Below are 19,702 nucleotides of genomic sequence, written 5' to 3' on the forward strand. Positions count from 1 at the left end.
CTGAGCATCAACCAGCAAACCTGAGATCGACTTTCCGATTGGGCTCCCGTAAAGCCCTCTTGGATTGGCTGCTAAGATCTGCTTCCCGATTGCCTCGGAACTGGATCTCATTGGTCTGGAGAACCCTGGTGCTTGGTAATTGGTTGGAACAGTACGAGACGGCAGGCGGAAGAAAGAAAAAGATGGAAGGGTGGGGGTTACTTCTGGAAAGAAAAAGGGGGGGGGTGTAAATCTTGTACTGTCTTCCATGAAACTTCCACGCCGATGATGATGATGATGATGATGCCACGAAAGAAGCTTCGGTTAGAATTCTGATTGGCTACTTCCTTGCATTTGTGCATTTATTTTGTTGCGTAAAAAAATAGGGATTTCTCTGCTTATTTTTTGCTTAGCAAGCGCCTGTTCTGCTGATCTATTAATGCTCAGTCAGTATTGTAATGCTGAGGAGGCAGAATGCATCTATTGAATCTATTGTTAGATCTCTGAGTTATTTGCAGTAGATCAGCACGGAGTTCCAATGGTCAAGTATTTAATAGTTGGAGCAACTACTGACATGCTAAAATGACAATAGTTTTCAGATAAACCAAAGCTCAAACTACATCAAGATACGCTTTTTCAAAAACCTTGTCTGGTCTTAGAAGTATTTCTGATGCTTTTACATGTGTGGGAAGTCAGCCCCCACCCCACCCCGAGAAGGAAATATTTAAAAGGCAGAATATATTTCCCTAAAGGATTTTAAAAGCAGAAACCAACCCCGCCCCCAAGTCTCTCTGTCCCAAATAGAAACCAAGTCTGCAGAATTGCAGATGTGATAATCGTGTCAGAAAGACTGGAATCAGGAAACTGGGATTTGGAAGAAAGATCGCTAGAAGCAACACCAAAAATCTAAGAGTCATCAGCCACAGCCCCAGGGAAGCAGGATATGACCTTTGGGACATAATAGGATTAACCCACCTCCATCAGAATACCAGAAAGGCACACTTAGACTTAGATCAAAGTTCATGCCACAGGAACAACTCCAAAGGCTCAAGAAGATATAAAAACCTACTCCCTACATGTGCTCGCTCTCTTTTTTTTCCAGAGCCATCTTTCTGTCTGGCTCTCCTCTTCAATAAACTGCAACCTTCTTTCTAAAGCAGTCGCCATGTTGTTTATTCCCAGCTTGGACTGAACCATGATGAAGACTTTTCCTTCAACATATACCTTGTATATAATTGGGGGAGTGTTGTGGCAAGTTACTTTTACCCCACTGCCTTTCCTTCACTGTTGCAGCAATTTTGAACCTTAAAAGGCAGAAGCAGGAAATGCATCAATCAAGATCATTAACGCACCAAAGATACCAGGGGCCACAGTATGAAAGATCCTTTCAATTACTTTTAACAACAGAGGACAGAAAAAATCCCGCCACTAAAGATGCAGATTCTTCCTTGAAATCTAGAAAACAGTACAGTATTAGTTAAAAGAATCCTTTAACATGCATATGGGGCTGTTTTAAAAATAATACAAATATATTGTTATTGATATTTGTTAGATTCATAGCCCACACTTTCTCGAGAAGCTCAAGGTTATTTAACACGAGAGAGTCCAGTCATTTTATACTCAAGCTGAGAGAACACAAGTGGCCCAATGTCATCCAATGAGTTTCCATAATTCAAAGTGGATTAGAATCTGGATTTCCCCAATACTAGTCAATACTTTATCATTACACCAGAGTCTGGGGCCTAGATAGCACAATATGGTATACATATTGTGGAAACTCAGCACCCACCCACCTTCCTAGAGAAGGAAATATTTTGGGGGATATTAAAAAAGACAGAATATTATATTTACCCAAAGGAATAATGGAGAAAAAAATCATAGACAAAAACAGTCTCCCTGCCCCAGGCAGAAACTGAGCAGGCCAGCTTTTATAAATGCAGATTTGGTAATCTATTCAGGAAGACTTGGTCAATCTATTCATAAGCAAAATGCCTTTAGACACAACTCCCATAGATAGAAGTCTGGAACTGAGGGGATTAGAAAAACAAAGATTCCAAGGGCAGGACTTGACCTTTAGGACATAATAGGATTAACCCACCGCCATTAGAATACCAAAAGGACACAGGTCAAAGTACATTGCACAGGAACAGGCATCTCAAATACAAAGCCCAAGAAGGTATAAAAACCCACCCACTCTCAACTCCAGTTGGTCAACTGTGCCAGAACCACATGACTGCTGATTCTGCTCATCAATAAAGAGATTTTCTTTCAAAAGCAGCCTCTGTTTTATTCCCAGCTTGGAACTGGACTTGGTTTTTCTTCCTACAGTATGTTAATTAAAAACAATCAATTTGTGATTGAATTTGCTGATAAAAACAGGATCACCAACATGATCGCCAACGTCCGATAACGGATATGGCACAAGAAGAAGAAGAATGTAATGAACCAGGCCAATGTATGTGCTCATATCCTGCTAACCAGTAAGATATTCTATTTTATTTTGGTTTAGTGTGTGTCAGATATTATAGTAATAAATTACTGTACTGTACCATAAATTGTTGGGTTCTCCCTTTTTATATTGCTGTGCCTTTTATTTTGTAGTTCTATTGATCTATGCACTGTATTTTTAAAAATGTGTTTGCAATTTTACGATTAAAAAAATAACTAGGAATTGATTCACTGTCAGCTATCCATGGTTGTTAATGAGCAGTCCTGTCTTCGGTTATCTCACATATGTGCTGTCCTAGATGTGTCAATAGCATTGCTGCTGTTTACAACTATTCCAGGGGCAAAAACAAGGGCAAAATGGGCTTTCTGAAAATTGAAATAGATTAAAAATCACTTGAGCACAATGTTTCAAGATTGGCTATCTAGACTTGCCAAATTAAATATAAAAAATGAGTGAGCTAAAAAAATAAATCTTAACCAGTTTCATCTTTCACCTTGAGCAAGAATAACTAATAGTTTTGTTCTTAATTATAAAATAAGAACTTCATCTGTAAATGATATACATTTATAATGCTTCATATGAAATAGTATGTATTTGTTGAGAGTTGGGTGAAATCTAGAGCTCATTTGTCCTTTCCTTCACTTTTGAAACAATCCCTGAATTTTGCTTCCCACAGCAATGCCATCATTCCCAGGGTTCTAACCTAATTAGAATATAGATCTAAAATATGGGATTTCAGCAGTCAGACAGCTTTAGTATAGATTTTGTCTTAGTGGTGGTAGAGCTGCCAAAGCTAGTTCTTGGTGACTTCAAACTGTAGAATTTGTAGCAGCTCAAGAATTCATGACAATTCTTGACTTGAGCATTGGAGATTGCATATTGGTCTGGTTTCTGTCTTGGGGTAGTGTGATAGAATATGCACCTGGAGAAGCCATGCATGGAATTTTGGCAGCACAGAGCTTTTCCAAGGTGGAGGCAGTACATTCTAAAGAGAACCCCAAATTTTAAAATCAGTGCAGTCCTGAACTAAGAGGAAGGGGGAAGGAGATGTTCAGGGTAGTCACACCCTAGAATTTCTCAAGATGTATCTATTAGGGTGGATGGATATAGCTTTAGTTTGGCAAGATTCTGTCCATTTAGGTGTAAGCAAATAAACGATTGGGCTCAATTGGATTTCGCTGTCATCTTTGAACTTGGGCCTAATGAATAGTTGCGTTGTGAGCTGGTAATCAAAGTCCTTGCTATGGTTGGGTCACTCTGATTGCTTTTGCTTGACTGGTTAGGGTTCCAGAAGGGTTTTAGAAGGATGGGTTCCAGAAATCGCTTAGCAGTTTTTTGAGTTTTCAGCAGACAGTTCAATTGAGTCCTTTGTTGGACTCTAAAATAGGCATCTATGGAGGGATTTAGATCGGATTGTTCCTATATGGCCTCTGATTGTAGTCAATCCTGGGTGTTTCTTGGTTTTCTGAGAAGCTCCAGGAGATGAAATAGCAGAAGAGATGCCAAGAGTGACAATGGAGCAAGATAAAGAGTAAAACCTGGCCTACAGGCTTACTACAGATAAGAACCCATCTTACATTGTGGCAAAAAAAGCAACAAAATGTGAGTATTTTTTCTGCTGTTATCATAACCACAAATAGCTGTCCAGCAGCCCTTTATAAGGTGCCCATTCACTGCTGCAGAGAACAGGCTACAAGAACATTTGAAGAGCCTCTGTGAAGAATAATTTAGGCATCTGGAATAAAGTCACTCAGATCCATTTGGAATCATCCATTTGGATGATGGAAGCACAATCTTGCATGCTTAGCTGGGTTGAGTCTTGTTCAGGAGACACTTTTACCTTATTAGTTCTTTATCCAGAATTCATAGCTAACAATACGTTACTGTTGAAATGTTGTTTATTGCTAGGCTGGCTGGACAAATTAAGGAAGAAAGATCTGGTGGGATATATGAGCAGGATGGTGCTACTGACCTTATGACCTACTGGATGCTTTGTATAGGTATTGGCTAATCACTGTAGGAATAGAATGGTGGACCGATTCACCAAATGTTTTAGTATTATAGCTCTCACCACCTCTTGCCATTGGCTATTGATGTCCAAATATGGCAATGGGGAGTGCTGGCAATTGATATCTAACTTTTACAGGCCCACCATTTCTCCTTCTAAAGTCTTTGATATAATCCAAGCTGGCTCTTATTACAGCCTAAGACATAGCAGATGACAACATAATACTTTCCAGAGGTACGATATTTCTTTAGGTTTTCTAAGCAATGGGGAGGTTGTGGTCAATTGTGTAAGAAGATCTTATTGTTCTTATTAAGAGTCTTTTGCCCAGGGACATATATAAGTTGTTGATTTTTTTAGGTCTCATCCTGCTTTTATTATTCTTGACCCATGTAGATGTTTCCATTCCATCTTTAATATCTTGATCACAGATGTTTAATTTCTGAGTTTAGCTAGCTAATTTATATTTAGCAAAAGGTTTTACACTCATAAATCAGTACATTCCAGCAACTAGAATGTAGCTCTGTAAAAACATATTCTCTTAACCTGTTTGAACTAGGTCTTTTGTTTCGCAATAATGCATTTATATGCAGATCTAGAAGAATTTTAATTTGGTTTTAAAACATTTTTCTCTGGTGCACAGGAAGATGGTGTACAGGAAGATGTTGCAATGTTGTAAGATGTTGCAACTTTAGTTCACTTTAAAGAGGGCTTTGAAATTCTGTGGGCAAAAAATTAAGAATATTTACACCTGCTCAGGTTTATACTTCACCTGAAATCATATCTAGAGCACCTGGGCCTGACCTAAGTTATCCATGCACTTGCTTCCTTGCCAGAGCATTTGTAATGAATGTTGTAATGATGGTATTCCCTTCTGTAAGCACTACCCTTTTCTGCAACACCCTCTTCTGAAAACCGGAAGTGTTGTTAGTATTCTGTGAGCTAAGTGAAACAAACGTCAAAGTTCAACAACTGGGCGTGAGAAGGAACTTAAAACTGCTATCAGTTGGTAATATTTTCCGAATAGCTGTCTCAGAACAGGTATGTTTCTTTTTGCTTGATATACTTTGAACATTTCAGGCATTGTTTTAGATTAGTATTGTTGAACAAACGTAGAGATGGGTATTCTTTGGGGATGGTTTCTACTTACATTTGTGAATGGAAGGAAGGAAGTGGTGTGGGAAACATGGACAGAGAGCATTTCTTTACTAGAAGCAGCTCCGGATCTATCCATTAATCCTCTCCTCAAGATCCAGCTCCTGCAGCTCCAATTCAGGATTCCTGGGGTTCCTTCCATGAACTACATTTTTCATATGATCAGAAGCTTTTCTTTATTGGGGAGGGGGGGAGGGGGAGAGAGAACATGGCCACTGCTCCAGAGTCGTAATACATTTGATGAAACTGAACTGTACAAATGAACTTTGCAGGTGAAATACCGTGATGAAGAGCTCCCTGACAAAGTTATGGTTGTTTTCTGCCTTCTTGTTTAATTGAGTTACTCCCAATTGCTGCTTAAAGGTAAAAAGTGTTGGTGCTAGCTCTATGTCATGAGTGTGAGCCAACTGCAAGTGTAAAATTGTAGAGTGTAGAGATGGCTCAAAATATTTTGATGCAGGACACTGAAAAATCTATATGTTGTCTTATAGTTTAAAAAAATATAATATATATTTGGTAGTTTGCTGCTAATTAACAGAACTGCACACTTGCTGCTTTAAGCATATCTTCTTGTCAAAAGGGTCAAGTTGGTTGTTAAATTTTTTTTTGATGTTTCCCAAGAAATGTATTCCTTTAAAATGTTCATCGTTGTAAGAGAGTTTAAGGAATTGGCCTTTCTTAAGGACAGTCACATATCAAAACAAACCACACTGGAACAGCTTGCACTAGGACAGTGGTTCTCAACCTGTGGGTCGGGACCCCATTTGGGGTCGATTGACCATTTCATGGGGGTCGCCAAGCAAGGCTGTCCGCCATTTTTTTTGTCCATTTTTTTTGTCCGCCATTTTTTCCCCTTTTCCGGCGGGTGCCTTACCTCCCTTGGGCTGGGCCAGCTGGTGGTCGGCCTGCTCCGTCTCTGCCGCTTGCCAGCTATGCCTCGGCCGGCGCAGGGGGCGGAACCACGCATGCACAGTGCTCCCGGGCAGGGAAAGTCCTCGACTTATGACCAGTTGGGTAGTCCTCGACTTACGACCGGTTTAGTCCTTGACTTACGACCGGTTTAGTCCTCGACTTATGACCGGTTTAGTCCTCGACTTACGACCGGTTGGGGTCGCAGCATTAAAAAGGTTGAGAACCGCTGCACTAGGAGATGGTTTTGGTGGATTCAACCTTTTTGACAGTTTGCTGTGGACTTCTGCATACCAGGAAGGGAAATAAATGTGGTAGATATGGATATATTAATCCACCATTCACATTTCCCATCCCATATAGAAAACAAACGTCTTTATTTATCCAAGAAGATTCTATGCAGAATGTATAACTTGGAAAAAGGTTTTTAAAAAAACCAAAAAAACCAACAACCCAAAACTCCAGTTTTTATAGCATGGGAATAATTCAGTCTGTGTGTATTTGTGAAGTTTATGTTTTATTATTAAAATCCATGCATTTCCTCTAGGATTACCAACAATTTCTGTTGCTGTATTTTGAACCTTCAGACTGCAGTCAAACCAAGGTAGCCTTCATCATTCAGTGCACTCCTAGACTTGATTAGATTCAGACTCGAAGAACCATCTGATCTCACCAATGGATTTTTTGGAGAATAACCGTGAACAGCTTATTCAAACAATGAAGAGGACAACTGTCATGAAAATTGTAGATTGTCTTTTTGCAAAATCTGTTTTGTCACGTGAAGAAAAAGATAGTATCATTTGCCAAAAAGTAAATCAGGATGCGTCAAGAAAATTGATATGCTCCATTTTGGAAAAAGGTGACAAAGCCTGTGATATTTTGGTGAGATCACTGGAGAAAATAGATTTTTTCCTGTTTAAGAAACTACAGGGATCCCGTGAGTAGATATCCAATTAATTTATATTAAATATCATTATATATATTCTTATAAGTATCTTTATTAAGATTGCTACTTTTTCAACTTTAGTTGCTTTATTAAGTACAAATTAGCCTTTTTTATTTTGCCTAAGATAGAAGTGGTGTCGGGAGAAAGTAATTTTCAAGAATCCTGTTCCACACCAGAGAAAGCTTTTGAAAGTTAGAACTAGCCCCTGAAGTGGGCTCCAAAACGGCTAAAATCTGAGCTGCAAAAATCCAGATAATTCCTAAATGGCAGCAAAATATTAAAAAGTTTTCCACTTATCAAGGTTTTTGCAGCTCAGATTGTACAATAGCTCTAATTAAAATCTAGTATAAAATGTAGGTTGCCTCTATCTGATCTCATTTAGTCTGCATTGTAATAGGATATTAATTAAATCATATCCTTTAGTAACATTGCATTCAGATCTTTCTCTTTTGTTTTAGCTACAGATGGGCAAGTTACACAACAGGATGTCGATTACTTGGCTCAGGATTTAACTAGCTTATATAGGAATCCATCCTTTGAACGTTTTCATCCACTAGGTGGAGAAATTGATATCATCTTTAATTTGAAGAATACCTATACAGATATCTTGCTTTGGAAGAAAGATATCCATAATTCCCGATTGGTGCAAATGACTTTAAATGCCCTTTTAGATGAACTCGAAAGTCCCTGTATCATCGAGGGGGAAGCTGGAAAAGGAAAAACGACTCTCCTCAAAAAAATTGCTTTGCTCTGGGCTAGTGAAGATCATCCTTCTCTGATGCCCTTCAAGCTTGTCTTCTTCATCAGCCTGAGTGGGGTGGAGGCAGGACTATATGAGACCATATGTGAGCAGCTTCTTAAGAAGAACTATAGAATATGTAAAGAAGACTTTATGGAGATATTGGAATTGCTAGCGGAAAAAGTCCTTTTCCTTTTAGATGGGTATGATGAATTCAAATCTCAGAGCTGCCCAGAAATAGAAGCGCTGATAAAAGAAAGTCATAAATTCAAGAACACAGTTATTGTTACTACAAGGACAGAGTCAATTCGAAGACTGAGGCTGTTTGGGTCGCTGATTGCTGAGACAGGTGATCTAACAGTGGAAAGTGCAAAAAAACTAGTTAAAAATGTATTGAAAGAAGCCACATTAGCTGAGGGCCTGCTGTCTCAACTGGAGAGTTTAGATTCCACTTTTCAGAATTCAGGGATTCAGTTTGAGAACCTTATGAGGACCCCTTTATTTGTGATTATTGCTTGTGCCATCCAAATGGGAGAATCCACTTTTACTCCACATACACAAACCACTCTGTTCTCCACCTTATACGATTTGCTGGTAAAGAAAAACAAGTACAAGATCAGAGAGACAAGTGACAAACATTTTCGGCTCAGCTTAATTCACTGTGGAAATTTAGCTTTGGATGGAATCTTTGAGCAAAAATTTGTTTTTCATCCCGAGGATTTCTCAAGCGTGAAAGAACAAGTGCTGTTAACTATAGGTCTTATGCACAAGTACACAGCTCAGAGACTAAAAGAAGCATATACGTTTTTTCATAAATCTTTCCAAGAATATATTGCAGGTAGAAGACTTTCCAGACTATTGAGATCCCATAGGGATGAGGAAGTAACCAGAGGGTTCAGTTATCTCCAAAGGATTAGCAGTTTCTCGGATATAATTACCACTTACCACAGTTTACTTCTGTATACCTGTGGATCGTCTTCTGAAGCCGCCAGAAAAATTATCAGGCATTTATCAGCCATTCATCAGCAGGGCAGTCTTTTTGGATTGCCTTTGGCTCGCGATTTATTTCCAGAAGAACTCACGAAATACGAACGAATTGCTGAAGAAGAGCAAGGGTTAATAGCAACTCGGGAAAATTCATTTGTGGAGTGTGCTATTAGATTCCTTTATGAAAGCATCTCTGAAACAACTGTGAAGGAGGAGTTTGAGGAATTCTTCCATGATAAAAAATTGTACATCAACACCCAGAGCATTCCCACCTATGTCTGTGGGTTTTTTGACTACTTTTCTAACTGTGTAAGTATGTTAGAGGTCATCAAATTAGACTTTTTTGGTAATTCATCAGCTACAAGGACAGCATGGAAAACTGTTATCCCCGAAAAGGCAGTGTCCTTATTCTTCAACTGGATCCGAAAGCTCAGAGGTTTAGAAATTACACTAAAAGATTTCAATCAATTAGAAAAGGGTGATGTTAAGTATCTGGAAAAAATATGCTGCTCTGCCTCAAGTCTGAGACTGATCATCAACAAATGTGCTGGCCTCACAGGAAAGTTGAGGGAAGTCCTCAATAGCTGTACAAATCTGCAGGATCTTATTGTAGAGTCCACACCTCTTAGCATGGAAGATGAACAACAGATAACCAAAATGATGGTACTGAAAACTATAAAGATAAAAGACCTGCAAAGTGAAAACCAGCATGGTATGTGAACAATAATATTGACAAATAACATGTTTACTGTGATTCAGATACTGTATATTGCTTAGGGAGTTTCCAGACCTCCATGCAAAATGCCCCTTTATAGCCCTTTATATTTCTGTTCCATGGGCTGGATTATAGTGCTATCTAACTTTATTTGAATTGGCAGGAAGCTATATCAACATGAAATTCGCTATTCCTACCACTACTTCCTATCCTTCACCTTCACCCTCAGTCATCTTAGAACATAGAACATAGAACGTAGAATAATAGAGCTGGAAGGGACCTCAGAGGTCTTCTAGTCTAACTCCCTGTTTGAGCAGGAGACCCTATACAAGTGGTGGCGAACCTATGGCATCACTCAGAGCCCTCTCTGTGGGCACACGTGCCATTGCCCCAGTCTTGCGTCCCCCCATGGCCCCCTCACCAGCAGCCCCCCGGAGGAGAGTTGCCTCCGGGCGCTGCCTGCGCAGAGCAGCAGAGCAGCACAGCACATGGCAGCCGGGTAGCGGGGACAAGACTCCACCCTCGCGCTCCGTCATGCACAGATGATGCTGCAGGGTGTGGGTGGCCACCATGGCACTGCTGGGCCACCACGACGATCTGCTGCTGTGGACCGTGGAGGCAGTGGGTGGCCCTGCGGGCAGGCGGGGCACAGGATGGCAGGCAGGGTGGGGGCGGGATGGTTTTGGGGCACTTGGTCTCTAAAAGGTTTGCCATCACTGCCCTATACCATTTCAGACAAATGGTTGTCCAGTCTCTTTTTGAAAACCTCCACTAATTGAGCTTCTACAACTTCTGAAGGCAAGCTATTCCACATTGATTGATTGCTCTCACCATTAGGAAATTTCTCCTTAATTCTAGGTTGCTTCTCTCCTTGGTTAGTTTCTAACCATTGTTTCTTGTCTTGCCTTTTGGTGCTTTTGAAAATACCCCTCGGGAAACTGTGGTAAAGCCTAACCAATTTTAACTGATGCTACGCTGATATTGAGCAATGCTTAAGGAAGGAAGAAAACATGTCTGCTTACTCAAAATCTCCTCCTTTTATTTTTCCTTGCATATATCACTCTCAGGTTTTTTGAAGATATGTGAAGGATAGAGAAGTATTTGGATGTAGGATGGAGAAAGGAGAAGTATATGACAGTGGGGTGGAGGTCTTTTCTGTCTAAGATTGCTGTCTGTTTCCTTGTCTGCCAATTCATCCATCCAATTCCATCATCTATATACCATTATGAGTTTTTTAAACCAAATGTTCTTTTCTTAGGGGGCCTTCTTGATGGAATATCTACCCTTGCTAATGTGGAAAAAATTACATTTGATAATGTCCAGATGAATGAGGACACTGCTGACAGATTAGGTAACTTTAGTGAGTGAACCCACAAAGTATCCTATAGAGTTCTGTTGAAATTTATTTAATGTATGTTTCATAATATCTAACCCATATTTTGTATTCCTCCATTTGTTTTTTCTTCCTTCATTTTATCCTGTTGTTAGATTGCATGTTTTAATTTTAAATATTAAATTTAGTATAAATAAGAAGCTGAATATTTTACCATGTATGTAACCAGTCAAGTAATTTTAATCTGAAAAAACAGATTAAAGCAGGGGTGTCAAACTCAATTTCATTGAGGGCCGCATCAGCATTGCGGTTGCCCTCAGGGGGCCGGGCAGGTGTGGCCAGGATGGATGTGGCCCACTGGGTGGGCGTGGATGGAGTGGGTGTGGCCTACTGGGTGGGTGTGGTCAGCTCTACATCGTTCGTGTCAAGGGTGCCTATGGGGGCCTGGGCAGGAGTGGGACAGATATGAGGGTCTCTGGCAGAAGGGGGTGGGACCAGGGCAAGTGCCAAGGCATGGTCCACTGGAGGAGCCTCACTGTTCCTCTCAGGCCATGCGGGGGGGGGGTTGGATGGTGATGCGGGCTGCCCGGAGCCCTGGGCAACAAAGATCAAATGCCCAGCCTGGCCCTTGAGCACCCGCGGCACCAAGCCCAGCCCCACTTTCTCAAGGTTGCTGCTCAAGGTTCTCCTGGTTCCTCGCTGTTTCCAGACAGCCTTGTGGAGCTAAGACTGAACGCGTTTCAGCATAGATGGCCACCACAAAATTGTACATTGGCTCCCGGCTGGCTTGGGCCAGGACCAAGGCAGAGGGGCCCGTTCCCTCACTGTTCCCAGGATGGCTTCGTGGGCCACATGAAACCACTTCGCGGGCCACATCCGGCCCCCAGGCCTTGTGTTTGACATGTCTGGATTAAAGCATCCTGAGTGATTGTGAATACACTGCAGGTTTCTCCTGCTTAGCAGGATATAGGGAGCATATACTGGATTGGTTTGCAAGTCAGTCCTTAAATTAGACACCTCACTTGCTTAGAAATGCATGTTTGAGATAAAATTGGATGTTGGTTGCCTTGAGGTATACTAGCAAAATGTTCATCATATTGAACAATACTGGTTAATAATTAAAAAGGAAGGATGTATATGGCACAAGCATTGTTTCTTATGGCACATCATGTTTTTCCTTTCTTTTGCTTTTCTGCACTTTGCAGAATGTTGCTTTTTCAAAAAGGGAATACTATAGTGTTATGGATATGCAAGTTGTAATAGAGTAAAACTTTTTTTTTCTCAATTTGTTTACAGCTGAAGGATTAAAGAATTTGAAAAAATTGAATTCCTTGCAGTTGAAAGAGCTTACAAATGTTGGAGATGGAATGATAAGTATAGTAAAATCAATATCCTTATATCTTCAAGAACTGGAAGAAATTTATTTAGTTAACTGCTGCATTTCGGGGACTGCTGTAGAAATTCTAGGTAAAGTCCATGTTTTGGTTATTTTAATCCCCTTATTCTATTTATAAGTTACCCAGTAATAACAGCATTCTTGGGGGTATACCAAACTTCTAAAACAAATCATATTCTAAATAGTATTGCTTAAAATTTTAGAACAGATCTTTTTCTCCCCCCCAAAAAAACTATTACTCTCTAGTCTAGATGTTAACGGCCTTGTTGATTGTGAATTTTGAAAAAGGATAGTACCATTAGGTTGAGGGAAGCTACACTGTAGAACAAGAACAGTATTTCAAAATAGAATAACTTTAAAAACATTATGCAGTTCAGACTGTTTATACCACTCTAAGACACTAGTGGCAGCTGCTACAGGTGTCAGACCAAGCTCATATTAGTTGGTATTGGATCCTGTGTGGTGGGAATGCCACCTGAGCTTGCCTATTCAACATTGAACTCTGATGTTTCCCAATCTATAAATCAGCCTTCTTCAATCTGGTATCCTCACTATGTGTTGAAATTACTGTTCTCAGGCTTTTTAACCAAGGTGACCATCTGAAAATGCTTCCCTTTTCTGGGGACCTCCAGATGCTACTAAACTGTAACTTTCAGGATCCTTTTAACAATAGCTTTGTTGGTCAGGGTTTCTGGGAATTAAAATTTCAGCAATATCTGGAAAGCCAAAAAACCCATTCCTCTTTGAGCTGAACCTTCCGTCTGTGAATTATCAGTTCAAGACAGTTTCTCAAAAGGGTGATTCTAAATCGTATCTTGTTATGTCATTCAGACATTTATCTCTGTTTTCATCTTCAGTCTTTCTTCCTATAGATCAGTGATGGCGAACCTTTTAGAGACTGAGTGCCCAAACTGCAACCCAAAACCCACTTATGCATTCTCGAGTGCCGGGTGGGTGTGGCCCATTGGGTGGGCATGGCCCATTGGGTGGGCGTGGCTGCGGTGGTAATGGCAGACTGGGTGGGACTAAAAAGTTCAATCAATCAATTCCAACTTTGCAAGATCTTTTTTTTTCCCTGCGAGAAGTTGAAATTGACTGATTGAGCCTTTTTTTTTTTTTGCACATGGCGGCGGAGGCCTAAAGCGAAAAGGTTTTATAAAACCCAGCTGAAGGCCTAGGACTGGGCCGACAGCGCGCGTGCCCACAGAAAGGGCTCTGAGTGCCGCCTCTGGCACCCATGCCATAGGTTCCCCACCACTGCTATAGATCTTCCAGATTCAGACCTTTTTCTTTATCCCTTTGTATTTAATTTAGTTCAACCCCATTGGATTCTGAGCAAATAGTAAAATCCAGAAAACAATTAAATACGTATAATTTGACTGCTGTTGTTGCTGCTGTTATTATTAGCAATTTATCACAGTGGTCTTTTTTTAACAAAGCACAGATTAATGATCTTATTTCATACTCTTTCCCATACCTATAAGTTAATTCACTGTGTGCTTCTTATTTTATAGTTCAGAATATTTGCAATTTACCCAAACTTTCTGCTCTTGATTTATCCAACAATTTTTTGGCAAATGGAGGAAAAGAAGCTCTTTGTCAATTAGGTAAGAAATATAAATTTTGGTGTCTTGGTCAATAGAGGAGCAATGTTGGTGCAGTGATTAGAATGCAATATTGCAGGTTAACTCTGTCCACAGTCAGGAGTTTGATCCTGACCAGCTGAAGGTGGACTCGGCTTTCCATCCTTATGAGGTCACTAAAATGAGGATCCAGATTGTTGGGGGCAATATGCTGACAGTGTAAACCACCCAGAGAGTGTTATAAAGCACTATGGAGCAGTATATAAGTGTAAGTGCTATTGCTATTGCTATACTCTAACGCAGTGTTTCTCAACCTTGACCATTTTAAGGCATGTGGACTTCAACTCCCAGAATTCCACAGCCAGCAATGCTGGCTGTGGAATTCTGGGAGTTGAAGTCCACATGCCTTAAAATGCTCAAGGTTGAGAAACACTGCTCTAACAAATCTCTATCTTAATTTGGGCCTTGGATTGAAAAGAAAAAATATGCAAGAACGGAAAATATATGTAGTTCAAAGCTAAATTGTTGGATTCTTGTTATTCTCTGAGCTTATTTTGCTTCCTGTGAACATTTCATTACCAGCTAGGTAAAATCAGTAGCATATGGATGAGTGAAGTTTTCTGGCTGCTTTTATATATGATAGCTTTGTCCTATATAACAATACAAACCTAAAACAGTAACGAACATTCTGTAGTATTGAATAAAATTCTATAAAATATATTATAATCATCATCATCACCATCATCAACACCATCATCATCATTATTATTAAATAAGGTCATTTTCTATAAAGTAATTCAACAGAATGCATTTCAGAAATGGGGTAACGATAGGGAAGGCTTGATTGAGAGTTGCAGACAAACAAGCCTAGAACAAATTTTGTGAGCTAAATAGCCTGGTGAAAAATCCTATAATAGGAATGTGGGAACTCTTTGCAGCAAAAAATGGGAATAAAATCATGATTCATATGTTGAACAGGTGATTTCTTTGAAATAAAGCATATTATTTATGCATTGCTTATATCTCTTTAATACTTATTTGCAGACTGTGTTTTAATTGATGCCATAGTACAGTGATGGCGAACCTTTTAGAGACCGAGTGCCCAAATTGCAACCCAAAATCCACTTATGTATTGTCAGGTGCCAGGTAGGCGTGTCCCATTGGGTGGGTGTGGCCCATTGGGTGGGTGTGGCTTCGGTGGTAACGGCAGACTGGGTGGGACTAAAAAGTTCAATCAATCAATCAATTCCAACTTTGCAAGATCTTTTTTTTTCTGCGAGAAGTTGAAATTGATTGATTGATTGGACTTTTTTTTTTTGCACATGGCGGTGGAGGCCTAAAGTGAAAAAGTTTTACAAAACCCAGCTGAAGGCCTAGGAGTGGGGCGACGGCACGCGTGCCCACAGAGAGGGCTCTGCGTGCCACCTGTGGCACGTGTGCCATAGGTTCGCCACCACGGCCATAGTAGATGGCAGCTTCTAGTTGAATTTGCTGATCCCTGTAGAGTTAAACTAAGTCTGATTTGGTTAATCCCCAGATTGATTGCAGGCTACATTGGGAGATTAGAAAAGCATCCTGGAAAAAGACAGAGGGAAAACAGTAATCAGAAGTAAAGGTGAATTTATCTTTTCTTTAGTTGAAAGCTTAAATGTCCTACCAAACATGAAGATTCTTATGTTCCCTTGGGTGGATGAAGTGAATGATTGCCTTGTTAAGTTAGAGGAGTTAAAGAGAATGCCACAGTTGACCAAACTTGGGCTAAAGAAATGGCGAACTACCAACTCTGATGCCAGAATTCTGAGTAAGTACATTTTGCAGTATTTATTAAAAGAGAGACATGAAAACAAGAGTGAAGGACTCAAATGTGGCAGTATGCTGAGTCTAAGCAATTGCTCTGAACCTATGTAAGGGTTATTTGTTCATTTATATAATAAATATAGCCATGTCACTGCTGTGACTCTGGGTGGCTTATAAACAATCAAAAAAATAATTCAAGCACAACCAAAAAATAATGGCAAAGTTTATTAAAAACTCTTAAAATAATGAAAATATTAAGACCATTAAACAATCTGTGGGAAAGCACTATTCATTTTCTCGAAAGCACAACCATTTATCAGGCACTCTACATCACCAGATCCCAGGCCAAGATGACAAAGCTATGTTGTCAGATTCCTCTGGAAGGCCAACAGGATCAGGCCTTAATCTCACCTCAGGACGGATGATGTTCTTGAGGATGGGCACTGCGGCAGAATGGGGTCTCTTCCTGGCTCCTGTCAGATTCCTTTGTACACAGAACCTACCACATGTTGTTTCTGCCAGATCTGATGGACAGATCTGATTGAGGCACTCCCTCAAATACCTCAGCTGATTTTTGCAGATGTTCTGTGTGTGTGTGTATATATATAAGCATGATCTAAATCAGAAGGTTTTTCCTGCTACATTATTGGTTTACCAGGTGAATTCTCCTCAAGTTAATCATAGATATATTGCAAAATATCGTGTAAAATTATTTCTATTTGTAGGTGGCATTTGATAGAAAGGGGTTATGGCACAAGACAATTTTTTATATAATTGTATTATTTAAACTATATTTAAACAAAATATATTTTAAATAAATTCAATGAAAATACAGTCAAAATATTACTATTCATACTTGGTACATGGAAAAAACAGAACTGTATTTTAGCAATACAATGAGGTCTATGATTAATTCGCCAGGGCCAACTCACTGTGGGACAAACCATGGCCGTGGGACAACTCGCTGCAGGACAAGAGTTACACTAGTATCAAAGAAATGGTGGAATAGAAACATTGAAGGAAGGATGCAAAAGGAGGGACAGAATGAAAAGCGAATGATAAAAATTAAAATAATGTTTTTATTTATAATTAAATTGAATTGTTAAATTGTCCTGTGGCGAGTTGTCCCTCAGCAAGTTGGCTGTGGTGAGTTGTCCCATTCCAAATACAATGATAGGCCTCCTTGGGACACACAGTCTAAACTATCTAGATTGCCACATGATTCATAATTCTATGAAACGTCTATGGAAGCATCTTGGAAGAAAACACTCTGTTGCTTTTACACTTTATGTTTTCTAAAAGTCTGGGTATGTTAGAGGTCCATATATATTGGCTCTAATGTTTAGCACCACATGGCCTTCTGATCACACTGTTGCCTTCCACAGGCACATGCGGAAGGATATATTTTGACTTTTCTCCTGGCAGAAATTATTATTTTAATTTGAATAGCCATCTATCTTGCGTAGCAACCCTAGGGGTATAACAAAATACAAAAAAACAATAAAGCAGCAACATACATGTTAGCCAGCTCAGATAAAAATAACACTCTACAATAAATCATAACAAAAACCTCATGTAGTTGGATAAATTTTGCCTATCCCTAAATAGTTCCAGTATATAAATCTCCTCTCTGTTATGGCTATACAAAACTGCTTCACAAATCCTTGATGAGGTGAGATTCTTGCTCTTGAGAATACTCACATAGGATCCTTCAACCTTAAATACTAATTGATTTGATTTTGAGATATAAAGCATTATCTTTGTATTCTCCTTGATATTAAGATTCAGCGTAGGCCATTTTTGAACATTCATTTATATACGTATGATTAAGTCCACACACAATTAGACTTTCTGCATAATCTGAAATTACTGAATGTAATTCAAACGTGTTTTCCTAGGTACTCTTTTTGCAAAAGCATCTTTGACAGATCTCCAGCATCTGGACATGGCAGAAACTTGCCTTACAAGTGAGGGGTGGCTCACTATCTTGAAGGCATTAACACATCTCAAGAAGCTGACATTTCTAGACTTCAGCCAACAACAAGGCTTCACACCCTCTGCCCTCTTAGTCTTGGCACTGGCCCGCCTAATTAACCAGTTGGTTTGTTTACAAGAGATTGATCTGACTGGTTGGCAGTTTGATACACATGAACTGCAAGAAATTAACAAAGCAAAGGAAAGTCATAGGAATGAGTTGCAAGTAATAGTTTCTTCCATCAAGCCACTTCTGGATACAACAATCTGATCATTCCCAGAGCCCTAATGAAGCGCACTTCTAAGCATCTGGACCTTAATATGAAGAACTAATAGATGGAAAAGACTTACAAATGAGAGAAAAAAAAGAATATAAACTTGAAATCAGAAAAAAATGGGAAATATGTATTTTGAAAAAGCACAGACTTTTAAAAATACAGAAGGAAAGCTGCCATTATAAAAAATTTCTTTTATCTGGATTTTAATATACAGTATTATGTATAAACAATTACAATATTCTTTGGGTTTTTTTAATAATAGTAGTCAATCTATTTTGAAAGTCAATTCTAATACTGTCAGTATAAGCAAGATTATATCTGCACATTTTCCTTTGGTGTTTTGGTGCTTTAATTTCCCCCTCTTTCGTTTGATGCGAAAAACAAGAAAGATTATTTTAGAGGTTATTGTGCAATGAAAGTAATCCAAACGCTTTATTCCCTTTTATGACTATTGTATCTCTTGAAAGAAATGTAACATCACAATACAAACAGGTAACTGAAGCCTCTGATCTCATCCCTTAGCTTAGCTGGACCCCTTAGCAAATTTTGAAGTGGTGTGTTATCACCCGTTATGGATAAAAATGAGAGATAAAGAAAGCAAGTTCATTTTTCTTTCCCTAGTCTCCTCCACCTGCTTCATTTCATTATCATCAGCAGTTTCTTGTTTTTAAATAAGAGTCTGACTGGGACAGCTTTTGACCTACATTTAACTGCCATATTTATCAACTGAAGAACACTTTTACTGAGCTGAAGGTTAGATAATGCTAAATTAGGAATCCTGAAATATGTGTACTAGGAAATGCATCAAGAAATACACTTTAGAGCAGCGGTTCTCAACCTATGGGTCGCGACCCCATTTGGGGTTGATCGACCATTTCACGGGGGTCGCCAAGCAAGGCTGTCTGCCATTTTTCCCCCCTTTTCCGGCGGGTGCCTTACCTCCTTTGGGCTGGGCCAGCTGGTGGTCGGCCTGCTCCGTCTCTGCCGCTTGCCAGCTACGCCTCGGCCGGCGCAGGGGGCAGAACCACGCATGCGCGGTGCTCCCGGGCAGGGAAAGTCCTCGACTTACGACCGGTTGGGTAGTCCTCAACGTACGACCGGTTTAGTCCTTGACTTACGACCGGTTTAGTCCTCGACTTACGACCGGTTTAGTCCTCGACTTACGACCGGTTTAGTCCTCGACTTATGACCGGTTGGGGGTCGCGGCATTAAAAAGGTTGAGAACCACTGCTTTAGAGAGAACAGCTTGCAAATCTTCGCCTCCAGGTGCCGCTTCATCGTTCGTAGGATGAGTAGCTCTATAGAGCAGCTTACACCCTCCTGGCAACCTGGAGTCTTTTTGGTACATTGTATTATGGGGTACCTGTGGCAGTTACCTATACAGGCAACCATCTGGGCACATGGAGTTGATATTCCTGCAGAGTGCCTAAAGCGGCCAGTCATGGGCTAGATAGCCA

General features: G+C 40.0%; 1 protein-coding gene across 1 annotated transcript; it reads left to right on the forward strand.

Annotated features, from left to right (window-relative positions):
- The first annotated feature begins 7,172 nt into the window (after positions 1-7,172).
- NLRC4 (NLR family CARD domain containing 4) lies at positions 7,173-18,308 on the forward strand. Its single transcript, XM_015815999.1, has 7 exons — positions 7,173-7,434; positions 7,902-9,881; positions 11,143-11,235; positions 12,514-12,684; positions 14,128-14,220; positions 15,833-15,997; positions 17,892-18,308. The coding sequence occupies exons 1-7, from the start codon at positions 7,173-7,175 to the stop codon at positions 18,236-18,238; spliced, it is 3,111 nt and encodes a 1,036-aa protein (XP_015671485.1). The 3' UTR covers positions 18,239-18,308.
- Positions 18,309-19,702: the final 1,394 nt, after the last annotated feature.

Source organism: Protobothrops mucrosquamatus, unplaced genomic scaffold (assembly GCF_001527695.2).
Source record: "Protobothrops mucrosquamatus isolate PMUCROS unplaced genomic scaffold, P.Mucros_1.0 scaffold393, whole genome shotgun sequence".
NCBI classification, from domain to species: Eukaryota; Metazoa; Chordata; class Lepidosauria; order Squamata; family Viperidae; genus Protobothrops; species Protobothrops mucrosquamatus.

Bases quoted from the DNA above. Each gene is read 5' to 3' on its own strand.
- NLRC4 (XM_015815999.1), top strand. From the start codon at position 7,173: ATGGATTTTTTGGAGAATAACCGTGAACAGCTTATTCAAACAATGAAG. The intron at 9,882-11,142 runs GTATGTGAACAA...TTCTTTTCTTAG, and splicing joins GCAAAGTGAAAACCAGCATG to GGGGCCTTCTTGATGGAATA. The intron at 12,685-14,127 runs GTAAAGTCCATG...CTTATTTTATAG, and splicing joins GACTGCTGTAGAAATTCTAG to TTCAGAATATTTGCAATTTA.